Raw genomic sequence first — 18,867 nt, forward strand, 5'->3', positions numbered from 1 at the left:
TCTACATATCAGTAGGTTTAGGGATCCCAGTCGAGCCCCTGATTTTGAACAATTCTGTACTGAAACCATTGATATCATCCAACCAGCTCTTGTTTTAGTTACAGGTGAGCAATCTACTTCTCCCCATCCGCCATCTTCCACCCCAATTTCATTTTAGAATGCCTTACAGTAGTCTAGCCCTGAGGCTCTCAGGAAATTAATGGCATTTTAGGCCTTGCCATTTTAGGCCTTTGTCACTAGATGTGTGATGAGCAGATCAAAGTGCAGGAATTAATCAAGGAGCACCTTGAAGCTGACCTCCATGGGAGTCTCTTGTTGTCCCCCCATTCCTGCTATCTCAGTCACATGGTCTGAAATTCAGGAATTGGCTTTTTATATAAATGATATTAAAAGTGAATTTTTGGTTTCATATTGGTGAGTTTGGTGCAGCAGATCTGGCATTCTGTTTTATATTGATCATCATGTTATTCATGATTCATTCCATTGTTTTGTATGATTTTTTGCAGAATGTGCTATGTGGATTTTTCTGTTTGTTTACAGGCGACTTGACTGATGCCAAAACAAAGGATAACATTGGGTCTGATCAGGTAGAGGTGGAGTGGCAAACTTACCAGACAATCCTGAAAAGGTCTAAGGTCATGGAAAAAACCAAATGGATCGACATTAAAGGGAATCATGGTAAGATGATGTCAGGCCAAAGCTGGACATGGAGTGGGAGGGGTCCCAGATGTACTTATTCACATGTCTATTGATTCACGAGTAAAAAAGAAATTAGGTTTGTTTGCTGGTTCTTTTTCACCAGAAAATTGGGTACTTGAGAGAAGAATGTAAACTCTGCCGTCTTTCTTACCTAGTGAGCAATTTTAACCATGTCTGCTCAGAAGTACCATTTTAGTCAGTGAGGCATAGTCCCAGGAAAGCGTTCTTTGGATTGCAGCCATAACCTCACAGGGCTTTATTGTCTGATGCATTGCTCTCCAGCTTGACTTTGATTCTAGAAGTGAGCCAGAGTGTAAGAAAAATAGTTTGAACAACTGAGTTAACAGTGGAGACTTTAACCCCTCCTCTTAGCTGCATGCTCCCATTTTCTCCAAAGTGAATAAATAGGCCCTTCTTACATTACATGTGAATACGTAACCTCAAGAATAAATGCATATGGATGCCCACAACACATTTAGTTTGCCCCTGAGATTCTGTAATTGAGATGTGCTTCTGTCTGTTGAACATTTTCTTGTTAATCAGGTATTGTAATCAGGTATTTATCTAGTCAATGGCAAACTTTAAAAACAAAAGCCACATAATATCTTTTATTAGAAACTTCATTACAAACTTTCGTTCTCAGCTTTTATTTCTCGTCTATTGGAGGAGGCCTAGAGCAAATCCAAAATTTGCTCAAGCACTATTTTTTCTCAACGGCTTCAGTTAAGGAAATAACATACAAGGGAATTCCATTGTTCTCATCCTGGGAATAACGTTCATTTCTCTTACTAATTTATTTTAACCGATCTCTGAGGTTAACACCTGACTTTCTGATATTTTTAAGATAGGGCTTGTCAGTGTAAGCAGCAAATTGTTTTTATTCTTCTATTTTTATATTCTTTTGTCTTTAAGATTATAAATCGGTAGACATGGCTTGCGTTTCTTAGTTACAATACAATATCTAGTGATGAGGCAGTCTATAAACAACGAAAAGTAGTCTTGGTATTTGCTGTATAGAACAAAGCTTGGTGCTCCCAGATTTATAACTCATTGCAGTGCACTTGTGTAAGCCTGACTTCTCCCCCCCCCCTTCGTTTCTTGCAATACAAAGTTTGTTTTGAAATGTTGTTTAATATTGTTTGGGATTCTCACTGCAGATTCATTCAACATCCCAAGCCTGGACAGTGTCAAGAATTACTATAGGTAAGCCTATGTGCCGTGGTAAACTCAGAAGCCCAGAAGGAAACTTAATTGTGTGGTGGAAAGAGACATTCTGTTCGAACAAGGTATCTATGTTTAAGGAAACACGACTCTTACAGTAGACTTATAAACAGTGGTTTAGAAGGTAGTCACCCACCCTACTCTTTTCCTCAATTCTGTTGCTTCCTTCTGCAACCATTATGACGTTCTGTGCAGCTCTGCTTCTCCCTTTTTGCCCCTTCTGAGGATGGAGGTGGCCTGTCTGTGTTAGAAATAGGGCTGTATTGAATTGAGGGCAAGTACAGTTCAGCTTCTCTTGCTTTTAGCCTTAAATGATTTCTAGTGGGAAAATGTACATTTGAGGGTGGGGGGGAGGAATGCGTTTCTTTTCACTTCCTTTCTCATTCCAGACATTTCTGACTGTGATATCTCCTTGTTTTGGCAGGAAATACTCTGCATGGCGTAAGGATGGCTCTTTCCATTACATCCACCACACATCTTTTGGCAAATATTCTTTCATCTGTGCTGATGCAACCCTCATGCCAGGTCCCAAGAGACCCTACAATTTCTTTGGGATTTTAAATGCGGTAATGTAAAAGGCAACACATTGCAGCACTAAGCTGTCTGCTATGAAAAATGGAGCCTTAAGATTTTACTGACAACTGCATAAGATCTAAAATCTGTGAAATCTTTAGAGCAATATTCACGAGTAATTTGTGTTATGACACCATCAGTTATGATTTAGATTCCTCTCTATTTAAGTTACCAGTTCTTCAGGATTTGGTGGTAATTTTGTGTGTGTGTTCCAGCTGCAGACTGGACCATACATTATACATTGGTTCTGTTTACTGATACACTATTATGTTTAAAACCTAGTACTGCTTTCTGTGAAGGGTAGGCCTGGGGTAATAGGTGGTAGGAGAGGTAGACAAGGGAAAAAGACCCAGATGAGGTATTGCAGTCCTGATGTTTGGGGATTATTAAAGGTCCAAGGGAGAGCTTGGGAGTGAATTAACCCCCTTTGAGGTTCTAATTACCCCAGGAAGTAACTGTTCATTATCCATTTATTATAAGATGCTATGTATGTGTACAAGGGCCTCTGGTCAGATCTGTGTTAAAAATAGCGTAAGTAGGGCATGTCTTAGGTGGTAAGGTTTGGCATCTATTCTCTGTTGGTTTATCTTTTTCAGTGAGTATCAGTTTTTGAGAAAATGTCATTAAAATGCTCCATCAATGTCATTTGCCTTCAGCTGGGTGAGAACATACCAAGGAGTAAGCAGTTGTTGCTGGTATTGCAATGACTTACATACAGATTATTTTCATGCATGGTGGAAATAATCTAGAGCTCAAAATGATTGGAAAATGGTTTCCATTATGTTGTCAAAAGGTCTTGACTTTTCAGTTGTTCCTTCTCCTGAATTTTTCTTACTTAATTACAACAATGGTGTAATTACAATATTGTAATTACTTAATTACAACAATGCTGAGGGTGCCTACTTTATATATGATAACTGCTGCCAGGCTTGTACTGGCTAAAGTATGGAAGGTTAAAATAATTCCTACAAGAAAATCATTTGTTGACAAAGTTAAAGCTTTTAATTTAAATATTAAATTGTCTGCTCTGTAAAAGAATGAAGATTTCTCTAATATAGATATAATTTGGCAAAATAATGTCAGATGCAAAGAATCAACATTGAAAGGCTTTCTTGTTTATTTTTTCATGTCTGTAACTATATATAATTATAAAACAAAACTATTAGCAAAAAAATCTAAAAGATTAAAAAATCTAAAAGTTAAAAGCTGGGGTAAGAAAATGTTTTGGCCTGGTGCTTAAAAGAGTAGGGTAGGTGCCAGATGATCTTCAAAGGGAGAGCATTCCACAGGCGAGGTGCCACCACTGAAAAAGCCCTATCTCTGGTCTCCACACACTTCACCTCTGTAGGCAAAGGAACAGAGACATGTCTCACAATCTTATTTTCCCATAACTAAATATAATGCATTTATCAGTTTAAAAAATTCAAAAATATTAACTTGCAGTACACGCATTTATGGACAAATTGTTGATATATCATTTACAGCCCTATCTAATGCATGTTTACTCAAAAGGTAATTCAAACTCCCACTTAAGTATGTTTAGTGTTGCAGTCTTAAGATCCTAAAGGCTCAATCTGTTTTTGTCTGTGCAGCTGATACGCTACTAAAGCGTTTGCTGCTGTTATTTCATTTTAGAGTCAAATGGAAGAACTGTCTTTGCTGGCTACTGAAAGTCATGACAGTAACCACACCATTTGGTTTGGTCATTATCCCACCTCAGCAATCATCTCTCCATCGCCAGGAATACGAATGCTTATGAGGTAAGTTGGTCTTTCCTTGTGGAACAGTGGTGGTTCAACAAGAGATGCCTGTTGAGGCTGCCACCCCAGCTGTCTACTTCTCACCATCCCTGCTCAGGAGCTAGGTCAGCAAACTATCCTCCCTTCATCATTCCCCAGAAATATATAAAAATAAAACAAGCTCATGGGTGGGCGGCACAGTGGCAATGGTGAGGCGGCGGGGGCTGTGGCCCACCAGATAAGCTCCCTGAGGCCACTACCTGACCTCACCTCACGCACCCCTGACCATGTGTGTGAAAATGGGTTCATCCACTGCTGTTAATAAGAGGCAAGCTATGTGGTGTGTGTTTTCCAACTCCAACTTTACTATACAGCATGAAGGAGAAATAAAATATTCCCTCCTGTATTTTATCAGTCAGGTTCAGTAAAGTAACTTCCTGCTTTTCTAGCTTATCACTTAGCCCTATGCCAGGCAATGTCCCACTATAGCACTGTCGGGGAGGGGTGTTTCTAACAATTTATCCATCCACTATTTATTTCAGGCCCTCAATTTGTAAGTAACTATTAATGTTAATGCTCTTCCACCCACATCATTACAGCTATGTCTAATGTTGAAATGAGTGGCTTATTGCCAATCCTAAAAGGAGCAACCCTTGCTATGTAGTGATAAAGTGCTCAGATTTCAGAACAAGCCACCGCCCCTAAATCTTGCAATCTCTGCTTGGTTATAAACCACCCCAAACCCATGCTGCCAAGAGAAGGTTTGCAGTATCTTTTTTGCTTTCCTCCTCCTTGAAACCTGTTCCACTCCCCACAAGCCTGAAAGAGCTGTATAGGATTACACGGCTGGAGGTAACCAATAACATTTTATTGTTCATGATCAGTAACTTCTCCAAAACCAACAATAACCATGATAACTTTTACTAGATCTGCTACAGCCTATTTGTGTGGACACTTCCATACGCTGGGTGGTCTGATGCCAGTCCTGCATACTCAGCACCATCATGGCACTCTAGAACTGGAGCTGGGAGACTGGAAGGATAATCGGAAGTAAGTATCATTTTCAGTTTTCCAGATCTTATAGTGATGTAGTCAGTACAAAGATCATTTCATCAGTTTGTACTTGCAGGTTTCTTGAACATCTGATTATATGAAATCGCAGTATACATGCAAAGTTTTGAACTGCTGCTTTCAAATGTGTGGCTGCTTGGGAGACAGAAGTGTGTGTAAGTGATCAGAAGGCTAATTGTTGTAGTAGTGAGTTCTGACACACACACACACTTTTTGCTGTTTTGGTTTTTTCCTCCCTGAGTACCAATGCGTGTTGCAGGTCCACAATATGATGTTGCTCCTTCCTTTTCACCAGATCTAGAAAGATTAGATCATGAAGGAACACTCCCCTCACACTGTATTCATTAACTTTGGGAAGTAGGTTTCAGTACTATTTTGGTGGTGGTGGTGACCTTGGAAGGTGTGCTAAAACAGTTTGATAATCCTTGTTATAGAATATAATAGGGAAGACTAAACACTGAGCCTCTTGTGGCTTCAATGAAATTGTATTGCTCAGGACGAAAGGGGTAGTTCAAGCTATGGGAACTGGCCTTGACCTGTACCAAACCACATACTGGTACCTCAAGAGAAGAATATGGCCGCAATAGCCTGGTCACCAGAACATTGCAGGACAGGTTTAGAGAACTGTGGGCCAAGTTGGAGGCAGGGAAGCCCTAAGTCTGCATGCTGGAGGCCTTTCATGGCAGCTGCTGGGAGTCCCGGTGAAGTCTCAAAACAAAGTCTGAAGAATGTGTGTTATGTATGTTCTTACATGAGCATTTTCCGTTTGCACAACCTTACGATCCAACCCAATTTATTTTTTGAGTATTTGAGAAAACTTAAGTATTTTGTTGAGTTAATATATCTGGATTCTGTGCCACTGGAAGAGCAAAAGCTGCAGATTTCTTTTACCTTTTGAGACAACTGTGATAGACTTAAGGTCATTACTACTGACTACCCTTATAATATAATAATATTCTGTTATGCTGTAATACTGTTATTAATGTTTAATTATGTATCCCACCCTAACCTGAAACTTGCAGGACAGAATATATATTTGACACAAGATTTTGTATTTTCTATTAAGTTTCCTTAATTTAATGTTCAGAATCTGAAATGGGAAATTTCTGAATATGTATAGTATAAGATTGCTGTAGTTTCAGCATCAATATTGTGATTCTTCTGTCCTTAGAAAGTGCCTTGTTGACTAAAAGCTATTGTTTTTAATTATTGAACATCAGGTTCAGGATTCTTGTGTTTGATCATGATCTCTTCAGTTTTGCTGACCTGAATTTTGAAGAATGGCCTGTAGTTGTTGTCACCAATCCGAAGCCATTCCTTTATAGTAGCTCTGCGCATGAACCGCTACAGAGAATCCTTCATTCTACCCACATCAGGTAACTTGATGGTGCGTTGAGATTTTTAGAAGTTTTTATAAAGTTCTCATGAGCATATGTGGATAGTCAGTGCTTGTGTGTTCTTAGTAAGTGCTTTCAGATTCCAGTCCATTACAAAAGACTGTTTAGAAGATAGCCTTGTACTGTGTATTTGATGTACAGGGAAGGTGACCTTGACCCAGCAACTTAATCATTTGTTGACCAGGTATTAGGTCAAAGTTTAATGTATTTTAAAACCAATTTTTAAAATGAACACTCTGCAATAAAGCAAATTCTTATGTTGGATCCCAATTTTTTCCCTATTGTGTCTCCGCTTCACACACTTTCTGGAAAAGACCATCCAGAGACAAGCATTATTTCATACACCAGTTGGGATCAGCTCTACATATAAAGAAAGATGACATAGCGATTAATTAAAAAGTGTAATAGTTATGATATAAACTTAACAAGTTTCCCCATATACTGGTTTATTTCTACTTCTTAGAATTTTGGCCTTCTCTCCTTCTCCTATCAAGTTTGTCAAGGTCAGTATTGATGGCATTCATCTTGGTGATGCTCTTCAGGTGTCTGGACCTCTCTATGTACTGAAATGGAGCCCCCAAAACTACAGTCAAGGATTTCATCAAATAAATGTGACCGTTCAGGTGAGCTCTCTGTTGCTGCAGCTTATTTTTTATCATATAGTGTTTCGTAGCCTTCAAAGAGTAGAAGACTTGAATTCATTCTTGCTCCTTTGTAAATCCTCAATGAATTATTTTGGATAGATGATATTTCAGCCTCTCTAAAATGGGAATGTGGAGAACACAGCACAGAGTTGTTCTAACGGTAGGTGAGGGACAGCAAAAATGTGAAGACCTTTGTATATTATCGGTTTCATATATATAAAATGTGTGTGTGTATCCAATTTCCAACATTTCTGTCACATCCCAACATGACCAAGAGCAGAACTAAGGATAAGGCTTTACAGATAGGAGCAGGTGTGATTCTTAATGTCTGGAATCACCAGAGGAAAGGAGCACATAAGTGGCATCTCCAAATGTAGCTTTTTACTTCCTCTGCCACAGAATGGCTGCCATTCAGTCCTATGTGGGATACTTTCTCTGCATTTGGGGCACTGATGGTAAAACCTGCTCTCTACCCTTAACACTGAGTAACCCAGATAGAGATCCCAGGATCCTTGCGATATACAAGGGTGTATGCGCACACCATGCCCATCATAATGCCAGTATGGTACAATAGCTAGAGAATGGGATTATGACAATGGAAACTCTGCTTCCAACCCCATGCAGTTGCTTGGGTGACTTTCAACCAATCATTCTCTCAGCCTAACCTACCTTGCAAGGTCATCGTGAGTATAAAAAGGACAATGTGTATCATCCTGAGCTTCTTGGGGGGAAGGTGAGATTTTAAAAAGTAGCAATCCTGGGCATTTTGCTGTTAATGATAATAGTATTTCATATCTTATTTGTGTTCCCATTTTAGGATGCCAGTGGTAGGAGTACTACTCAGAATCATCCATTTGCTATGGAAGAAAATCTTTCTCTTAAGTTTGGTCTCTTGCCGTCTTGGATTCTTCTTGCGGACCACTATATATGGGTTTGTATTGCTAGAGGGTATGTACATGTATGTGCCCTAGAACCTTTTGGCCTGTTTTCTTTCCTCCTGCTTGCTACTAAGTTCTTTAGTTTTATGAGTCACTTAAATGTTTGGGGTTTATTTAGGGACTATGTGTTTTTATGAAGACTCAGCTTTTGTTCTTGGTTGGACACTGAAGAATGTACTTTTACACTTTGTTTGCTGGTTCAGTCACAATACATACACTGTACATGTAGTAAGTATGTATTTTGCATGTATGTGCTAGTATTAAAATGGTGTGAGTGAGTGTGAGTGCCAAGCAGGCTATGAGCAGGAAGAAAGGAGCCCAAATATGGTTCAAGAACCAGTTCAGATTGCACGTACACATAGGATGTATTCTTCACATGACTGTTGCATCTCAAAAAGAATGGAAGCACTTCCACGCACATCCTAAAGTCATGCAGTCATGTAAGAAGATTGCTCCACATGAGAACATATGTGTTTAAATAAGTTCTTACAAAATGTGCATTAGTTTGGAATTACTTATTCTTCATGCCTCTATACTTCTTCCTTCCGAACTTCCCATGTGGAGAGATATTCCACATGGAATATAATAAATGATCTCTATGTGCATTCTGGTTGGGTAGGATTGCTGAAAAGGCATGTAACTATGTAGGTGGCTGTGCATTAATCCACAGGAAGCAAAGCAAAGATTCAGAGTGCTGATATGTCCTCTATTCAGACATCCCAAAAGAGTGAAAATGTGTAGTTTAGATTTAAAATGCATGTCTCAGTTAAGCGTAAAATCTTTGGACTAGTCATCTACCACCTTATTGTTAGGATTCTTTAAATGAGAGTGTTTTTCCTCTCTCTTTTCTTTTTAAGGTTCGAGTAGTATTTGCACTGATGGTTATCATCCAAATTGCTTTTCTGATTATTTTCCGATATTTAGGAAGGCCATCACTTAAAGGTAAGAGCCTTTTAAACATGCCACTTTTATCATTCTTTCCTCTTATCTCATCAGTTTCTTTTCTTGCTGTGCTCCACAGCTTGAAGCACTGTTCTCCCAACCTGCCTGGAGAAAAAATGCTTTGAACAGTGAAGCACAGTCAGGTTTAGCTCCCATTAGCTACATGTGCTATATTTATGTAAAGAATAGGCACATGCCCTCATTCCTTATGTTACAGATGAATTATGTGGACACATGAACATGCAAATTCTCCTAGAATATCTTCCTGAGCTCTCAGCCAGAAGACTTTTTAAAAAAATGAGAATACCAGTTCAGAATCAAAGTTTAACTAAAATGAGGGTTTCACTTTTTAAAAATGATGATTTCCTAACTGATCCTAGACAAAATGAATCATAAGGATGTAAAATTATATATGGGAATTTGTTTAGACATGTTGGGTTGGTCTTAGCTTCTTACTGTATCCTCTTAAAGAGATGCAGTGGCTCAGTGTGGCTCAGTGACAGGGCATTTGCTTGGCATGCAGAAGGTGCTATGTTAAATCCCTGGCATCTCCAGTTAAAAGCATCAGGTCATAGTTGATATGAACAGCCACAGCCTGAGATCCTGGAGAGCCACAACCCTTCTGAGTAAATGGATGGCCCATCAAGGTCAATACTATCTGATTTGGTATAAGGCACTTCATGTGATATGAAGTAGGCAGGTAAAAAAAGGTTGCTGTGTTAACAGTTAACTGTTCAATGCTCTACAATTACAAATTAAATACAAATTGTAATATTGGATGTTCTAGTTCCTTTTATTTCCTGTATGCTTCATGGCAATTATGGATTACTGCTAACGATGCCAACCAGCTGTAGAAAAGATGTCCTGTCCCTTTCATAGAGGCTTTGATTGTAGAAATGAGCAGTTGAAACTATTCATAGCATGGAGGTAAATTAAGCCTCTATTAAGTGGACAGGACTCTTTTTCTACAGTCAGCTTACCACCTTATTTACTGCTGATATTTGCTATCAGGCTAGACTTGTTAACAATTCTACCCTGCTTTGTAAATAAGCATTATAAAGTGAATTGCAAGTCTCATTTGAACTGGAACTGAACTGGTTTCAGAGGTGTTGCCTTAAATAAAAAAAGACTAGAAGAAGTTGAGTCATACCTAAACCAAAATTATTTAACAAGACACCATACATAGTAACTGCACCTATATATAAATGCTCTCATGGCTAGAGAGAACTGGATGCAGGGGCTCTCTTATCAGCAGCTGTAAACCATCACTATCTATCTATATTCTAATATCCAAGTTGGCCAAATCTGAGGATACTTAAATCCAGAGATGGGACCCATGAACAGAGATGACAGATCTTCTACCAGCCTGGAAAATATGTCCTAGGTTTCAAGAAAAAAATATATACTTTTAAGAACACTGGGGGGATTTTAAAAATCTCCAAAATGATAAAAGAAGTGCCTGTATTTTAAAGAATCGGATGCTCTCATTGACTGCTGCTAGGCAAACACAACAGCGTTAGTTTCTCTTCGTAAAAGGCAGGGGGAGGGCCCTTTCTGTGGCTGTTTCAGCTTTTGAGGGAGTACTCATTGGGGCCAAGCAACTTGATGACTCACTTAGGTCTGGCTACTTGGTAATGTTCAACAGCAGCTACCCCATGAAAGCCAGTGTGGTGTAGTGGTTAGAGTTTCAGACTTGATGCCTCATTCTGTCCTGAAAATTCACTGGGTGACCTGAGGCAATTACACATTCTCAGCCTAAGTTACCTCACAGGCAGGGCCATGATTTAGCATTAAGAGCACTTGGATGCCTCCTGTTGGGCCGATGGCTTCCCACTCACACCTAGGCCAGCAATCCCTGCACAAGGCAGGAGATGGACCAGCCAGCATGAGATGAGACAGGGGAGACCAAGCACAAGCAGCTGGAGCCCCACATGAGAGACAAGACTTGGGAGGTAGCAGCAGCTAGCTCAGCCTGCTCGAGGCAAGGCAGACACTAGCACCCATTGCAGCTGACAACCCCTGCAAGGCGAAGCAGATACTGGCTCCCAGCTCAGCTGAGACCTGCACAAGGAAAGGAAAGGCAGATGGTGACACCCTGGCCAAGCCCTGTGTGAGCTTCTGCAAGCTTGTATTAATTTGAGTGAATGGATTTGCCTCTTGATGGTCCTATAGACATCACCTATAGGCAACCCATGTGTATTTAACATCAATGAGCAATTTTCCCCCACTGAATTTATTTTTTCCATTTTAGGACCTCTCACCAGGGCAACACAGACCTCTCTTTCACTTCACATCCTGAGCAAAACAAACCTCTTCTATTACTTCTTTTTGCTGCTGAACATATATACTGTTTTAGGTAAGACACAGCTGCTTTGCTGATATGCCAATAATGCTTCTAGCTGAAAATCTCTGAAAGCTTTGAATGTATTACTTTTAAATATAATTAATATTTTATTGAAAGCTTTATATTTAATTGAGAATTGCAGAGGATGCTTTCAGGGGGAAATCATGAATTTATAGTCCATGAATCTTAAAAATCTACTCAAGCTTGAGGCCATATTGTTTATCTGTTTAGTGGAGAATAGGATGATAATGAATTCCATGTGACATTTTTCACAGTATTATTTTACTGGCCATGCAATGTCCAATGGAATATATGATCCTTCTTTGATAAGTTACAGATTTTTCTGACCATCTCTAGACATAATAATATTTGGTATATGCAGTAGGTGTTTCCATTCTGCCAACTGATTATACAGTTTACTTAGCTAGCCAATGTCTGAGGTTTCTACACTGTAATGAGTTGATCTCTCAAGTCTCATTCTACTATTCCCAACAAAAATATGATCATTAATCACCACCAGCAGCAGCAAGTAGAAATCTGTAGGTTGGATCCAACCAGCTTTTCTGCTTGTGAAAAGGGGATCCCCACTGACACCCAAAGAAGCTATGCTGAGGATCATGGGATGATCAAAAGTCTCATGTATTAAGGAGGATTGAATGAAAAAGCTGGCTGTATCCAACTCTGAGCCTGGCCTTGGCCGGGAAAGGGCGGCCTATAAATCTAATAGATAATAATTATAATATAGCTTTTTAGTCTTCCTGCCAATGAAAAGCTACTCTTCTAGTACATTGTTTCATTATTCCAGGCATTTCCTTAAACATCTACTCTAATTTACTCTGAACGTAGTGGCAAGTTTTAGGAATCCAGCCTATGGTAGTGATCGGGGTGTGCAAAAAAAAAAAATCAGTAAAATTGGATTCGGGTCTAATAGACCTGAAATTTTTGGGAATCCCAGCTATTCCCGAATCCCCATATCGGGAATATCCAGGATTCCCAAAAAAATTCAAGTCCATTAGACCCTAACCCGTATTTTACTCCCCATCTCCCCCTCCCCTCACTTACCTCGAGTCCAGTTCAGCGGCGGCCACCTCTGAGTCCCATGTGGAGCCTGGAGACAGTGGTGGGTGGCTGTGGCACAGGGCTGCACAAGGAGCCTGGCTTGCTGCTTTGCCCCGACTGACCGCCTAAGAGTCCCACACGGAGCCTGAAGGCGGCGGCAGTGGAGCTTTTTCCTGGCCTGGCCGGCTATCAGCTAAGAGGGGGAGAGGGGCATCCCCTCCAATCTCTTTTTAAAAATCGCAGTGGGGCTGAAGCAGCCCGAAGGGATCGTCTTTTCAGTTTCCTTTAAACTGCCTCCGTTTTTTCGGGAGAACGCCCCCAAATGCCAATAAGGTATTTTCGGGGGGGGGGGGTGTTTCCGGTTCAGCTTTGATGAATGCACACCCCTAGTAGTGATACCAGATCCAGGAGTTTCTCTGCCTCCTCTTTGTATCTTGCACTGAAACCCAGCATAGGCTTCTGTGTCATCACAGCTTCATGAACAAAATTAACTTGTAATTAAAGTCATGAATTACAGAAAGGAAAAATGGATAGTGAGCATAAAATGTTTGAAACAAAAAAATTAAAAAGGGGAGCAATCAGTCCTCATTGTTACTTGAGAGAGGTGAAATAATGTTAGTTACCAAATTTGTTTCCATCTGCATGTGCCCGGGTCTCCCCTTGAAGCATTTTTTCTTCAGCTAGGCCTCCTGTTCTTCCATATTCCCTCCAGTCAGTTGAAGAACGAAAAACAGTCCTTGATTTTCCTTATTCCGCTCAGAATCTCTTGAGTATGCTTTCCTAGAATTCTTTCTCTTATGCAAATCCGGTTTCATCTGCCTGGTAGAAAATTCAAAGCTGAGCTAGTGTGGTGCATCCAACCTCCCTCCAATGGAAGAATCAGAAGTTGGAGGAAAGCTCCTTATGATGGACGAAGGCTTCAAACTTTGCTCAGTGCAGTGGGAGGATAGGGGTAGGATCCGCCCCAGTATCTTAGCCTTCGATACCTCCAAGGCACTACAAAGAATTACAGATCTTTACAGATCAGTTGCATTATTTGACACTGTATCAGTGGTTGAGAATTCACAGGAGCATTTTGCCATACCACAGTTTCCAGGCAATGTTTGAATATGATTCTTCCTTATTGCTGGACGAGTTTTAGTGGTAGGTAGGAAAATATTTTTTACTATTAATATACTGAGTACGATTACCACTCTTCTTCTTTACAGGTCCCTGGTTTGTTGGTGAGATAATAGATGGTCACATGGGTGCCTGCTTTTCTTTTGGGGTAATAGTTGATGGCCATTTCTTTCAAGGCAGCATAACATTCTTTGTTGGAATTTTGCAGGTAGGATACTCCATTGACAAAACTGTGCAAATGGATATTTCCAAATATTTTTGTGTGTCAGGAAAAGTTAACAAATGGTTAGTTATTGTTGGAATGTGACAAGTTGGCACATAATACTTTCAGTACAGTTATTTTAGTATAAGTCTTCCTAACCTGCATTTGATCTGATGGCACGATGCTGGAATAAGAGGGTGGCTAGAAGAGCTCTAGTGTGATCCCATCAAAGAGAAATGCTTACCTTAATGTGGTATCTTGTGAACAGAGCAAAATGTCTTTCATTGCAGCTGTTAAACATGTGTGATACCATGTTCACTGAGTTACAGAGCTAGGAGAAACCACTAAAATTGCAGCCTCAGTATAGGGCAGGAGTGCAGAAGTCAGAACAGTTACATGGACCAGCATGGTTCTTGATTCTAGCTAAGAGGGCTGCACCAGGCCCTGCCCCTGTACAAACCTGTGCTTGCAGTTACTGACAAGTACTTTGGAAATGAATAAATGGATGGAAAATGGTCCCACAATTGAGCACTGCACTTGTTTGTCACTCAACCACAGTCCTTCAATTAGACACAGTAGCTGCAAGTTTCCAGTTCAATCCTGAGCATGTCAGCACAGAAGTAAGTTCCATTTTACTCAGTGGGGCTTACTCATGTGATTGCATGAGTAAGCCCCACTGAATATGGGGCTTATATATGTGGTACATATTCACGTGATTGCACGCAGAGGGCATCCAAAGTGTTTTAGTGAAGGGAGGAAAGGGTCCTGGGGAGGATGTTACATGAAGACTGCTATGGCAACCGTAACGCCTCTACCTCACATGGGAGGTGGTGATTTCCATGCTGTGCTCCATCAGCCAAGGGGAGCAGATTTTGTTGCTAGCTGGAGGCCGCATGACATGCAGCTGGGGGCTGCATGTTATGCCCCATGCTCTCAAAGATTCACAACAGTTAAAAGTTGATTCAAGGGGCTCTTGAAAAGACCTACGTGGAGTGTAGTTGGTGTCGTGTCTTGTCATGTACACTTCCATTAGACAATGCTTGTGACAAGCGCTGCAGCCCTTCCTCCCCTTGCCTGTACTATTCTCTCTACTTTTAAAATTTTCATATGATTTCAGATCTCCCTGCTGTATTGCGGAAGCTCTTCCGTTAAAAATGCTGATGTTCATCAACAAAGCTACCTGCCTTTTTTAGCAGTAATGCCACCATGTCGTGGTTGTTCTCTTTCTTTCTTGAAACTTCTGATGTTCAATTTTCAGAACATTGTAATCACCACATCTGTAAAATTAGGGATGACCTCCACTCCTCTTCAGTGCAGCAATGCCTCTCTCTTCTGGGTTTGTGTGTGTGTGTTTTAAGCACATACAACCATGTCAGCTTCTCTGCTTAATGAAATGGCCAAGCTTTGTAGCAAGACATTTCCTTCCCTTCTCCAAATAGTGTTGCACCTGCCAAACTATAACGATCATACATGAATTGCCTACAAGGGTCAATTCTGTACAGCACTGGCAGATCTGGAAAGGTTGAATTAGGACAGTCAAAGTAGTCTACTAAGATAAGACCCAGCATGTTGAATTTTTAAGTGCCACTGAATTTCCCTACTGACCCAGATTTTGTGGGCCTTCCAGTTCCTCAGCCACAAGCAATTCTAAACAATGTTTAAAGATTTGGATCTGCTAGTGCAGAACTCTGCCTATGGGTTCACAAATTAGGCCAATTAAGTACCCTTGTAACTTTCCACATTCTGCTGTATTCTGTATATACGTTGAGAACAAGTAGTAATGTGTATCCTTTCCTCCCCAGGTGATGTTTTTCAACATACCTTTGATGGTATATCTATGTTGGTGCCTGTTTCTGCGTTGCCAAGGAAACTGCTTTGGCTCACACCTGTATAATGTTAAACGATGTCATGCCGTGCCTGTCCACCTGACCATGGTGCTCCTGTTTTCCTGGCAAGTCTACTCCTGCTTTTTCCTGCTGCAGACCTATGGAACTCTGGCTTTCTTTCTGTCTCCACTGAGGTCCTGGATTGTGGGGCTAACTCTCTTTGTGGTCTACAGAAGCTGGACAATGAACTCTTCTACTCTGAGAACCTTTATCGTGCAAATGAAAAACAATCAAAGCTCTTAATAGCTCTTTTTCAGGCAGATCCAAGTAACTTTCACTTAAGACTATTAAGTGGTGAAGCTGTGAGCTACAGTTTGTATGACTGATGTCCATGCAATCTGAACAACTGAATGTAAAAGTTTGGAGGTACTCCCACCCCTTACAGTGCCTGCTTCAGGAGCTGATTGTATTTGTTGAAGGAAATCTGTTTTGAATTGCTGGTACCTCATGCAAAATCAAGTTCAGCAGAACTTGATACTGGATGTAACAGTTTCTACGTTTCTACTTTTCTATGTTTATTATATAGAGTGCTGTAGAACAACAAAAAAGAGGGGGGGGGAACTCAACCGAATAGATAGACAGAGCTTTAAAGGTTGAGCTACAAAATATACAATATAACAAAATAATTACATTCATTGCAAGGTGTACACAGTAAAATCGTTAAAAACACAGGGCCTGGAATACCGTCTACATATAAAAATCAGTTATAGAATTCTTATACACAGTTGATATACAAACAACGTAAATGACCAGTGCTTGATCAGACGCGTAGGCCTTCCTCAGTGGTCATAAATACATAAAGCTATAAAAACACATCTGGAAATAAACCTTATGAAATATTTTTATCAAATATTTTGTGTGGCTTGATGTAAATTCCTAACCCAAATTGTGGGTCTTCCCACATGGACAGTTGTTCAGTTGGCCAATTCAGATTCGCCACAGGTTGATGTACACACATCCAGAAGCATTGTTCATTATGCATCAGATTGTGTGAGCAACTGCCCGTGTGGCAAGACCCACAATTTGGGTTAAGAATTTACATCAAGCCACACAAAATATTAGATAAAACTATTTCATAACGTTTATTTCCGGATGTATTTTTAAAATAACTTTATGTATTTATGACCACTGAGGAAGGTCTGGTCAAGCGTTGGTCATTTACATTGTTTGTATATCAACTGAGTATAAGAATTTTAAAACTGATTTTTATATGTAGCCTGTGTTCCGGGCCTTGTGTTTTTAACAATTTTACTGTGTATACCTTGCAATAAATGTAATTATTTTGTTATACTTTATAGTATATAGAGTGCTGTACATATAAATCCAGAAGCACTTGGTATTTAATTTTGGGCAGTATGGAGGACAAAGTGGTCAGTACTAATAAGCATGCCTGCAATATAATGTAATATAAATTTGGCATTTTCTTTCCTTCAGAGCAGCAGATGCCTCCCATCAACATTAGAAAATGGTTTTGAATCAGTTTCCAGAATTATTGCTATGGAGCATTGGTGGTTGCTAACAGAAATTACTTGCACAGTTCTGACTTGTAGTATATCTTACAATGTTAATTTTTTATTTCTCAAATGTTGCACATCACTGATTGGCAGAGGTGAAAGTAACTTAAATTTCTTACCACAACCCTCTCTCTAAGGGAGGCTTGAAGCAGAAGATGGGAGGTACTACTTCAGCCAGTTTGGTACCAATTCTCCATACTGGCCTGTACCAGTAAACCGTTGACTACCAAGTTGACTGTACCAGTAAACAAATTCCTGTTGACTGCCAAGCTGTGGAATGTGTCATATATGAAGTCATTACTATGAGGAGATAAGATCCTTGTTTTATGGAGCCTTGTTTTTGTAATATGGGAACACAACTATATGCTGTGTGCACATACTAAAACGGCAGTCAATATCAAGTTCTCCTACTCTGTAGCATGCATTACAGCTTATCTCTTGCCTTGATGCCAGTCCACATTTTACCTCTAAGTGTTCAGTCCAGAGTTGTCTTCTACCTGTGAAAAGGGGTGGGGGAATATACCAGTGCTGACCTCCCCCCTGCCCCAGCCACATTTCAGGAAGAACATGAGGGGGGAATCTATTCTGCAAGCAGAGTTCCACCTGTAGACCTTTGGATCAAATCCCTCGTGCATCCACTAGGGTGCAGAAACAAGCCTCCCCATATGAAAAATATTATGTATGACTGGCTCTGTATGTTGGTACATGAGTATACCTCAACCTTTTCACCTAACAGTGAGGGTTTTCAGGGTGGGACATGTTATCTAAAGGTATGTTCCTTTAGCACTTACATACATTCTGGATCGCTGTATTTGCACAAATCATTCTTGTGTGTTTTTACCAAAATATAATTGCTGAATGTAAAAAAAAAAACGTCTTGTGTGATTTTAACTTGTTATATTTACTAACCTTACACTGTTTCTCTCCTTTTATCCCAAAGACTTTTGGTCATTGACTGAGTTGAGATTCTAAAGAAGTAGTTTTTTTATGTACTAAACACAGCAAAGCAGCACACTTCAATGACCATTCCTAACTGGACTAGTTATTTCCTGATCTGTTGTGACTTGAAATAAAGCAGACACTAGCACCTTTCCCATTTAGGAGATACCAAGTCAACAGTTGCAGTGTTCCATGTCTCTTACCCTTGGTACATGTTGACTGCTATTATTAATTCCTACTAATAAATAATAGTTGAGCTCCTTTTAAATATATCTCCCCAAGAAAGAAACCAACGAGCTGGGTTAAACAAAGCATTAGTTTAGTTGCAAATATATGCTTGCATACACCATTTATTCCAGTTTTTCTTTAAAAAGTTTATATTAGGGCAGAATTTAATGTTTGAATGTAAAGACATTTTCCAACCCCATTTCTTCTTATTAATATTAATGCAGGAGCAGGACACTTTCAGAGGACAATAGTTAACCCTTCCTTCTCCACTCACAGAATAGCCATCCAGGCTTTACTGTGATCTTTCCCAAAACATCACAGCAAAGGCAGATGGGAGAAAAACTAGGAGAAC

The 18,867-nt window shown here is 40.0% G+C and overlaps 1 protein-coding gene across 2 annotated transcripts; it reads left to right on the top strand.

Moving 5' to 3' along the window:
- TMEM62 (transmembrane protein 62) lies at nucleotides 1–16,103 on the top strand. 2 transcript variants are annotated; one of them, XM_056851322.1, is made up of 13 exons: nucleotides 1–104; nucleotides 541–678; nucleotides 1,857–1,902; nucleotides 2,345–2,486; nucleotides 4,129–4,253; nucleotides 5,160–5,282; nucleotides 6,524–6,679; nucleotides 7,164–7,323; nucleotides 8,162–8,275; nucleotides 9,140–9,224; nucleotides 11,476–11,580; nucleotides 13,836–13,954; nucleotides 15,751–16,103. In XM_056851322.1, the coding sequence occupies exons 2-13, from the start codon at nucleotides 639–641 to the stop codon at nucleotides 16,075–16,077; spliced, it is 1,542 nt and encodes a 513-aa protein (XP_056707300.1). In that variant the 5' UTR covers nucleotides 1–104; nucleotides 541–638; the 3' UTR covers nucleotides 16,078–16,103. The 2 variants fall into 2 exon arrangements, with proteins under 2 accessions (XP_056707300.1, XP_056707301.1); XM_056851323.1 differs by having other exon boundaries at nucleotides 5–11.
- The last annotated feature ends 2,764 nt before the right edge of the window (nucleotides 16,104–18,867 follow it).

The sequence above is a fragment of the Euleptes europaea genome, chromosome 6 (assembly GCF_029931775.1).
Source record: "Euleptes europaea isolate rEulEur1 chromosome 6, rEulEur1.hap1, whole genome shotgun sequence".
Lineage (NCBI taxonomy): Eukaryota > Metazoa > Chordata > Lepidosauria > Squamata > Sphaerodactylidae > Euleptes > Euleptes europaea.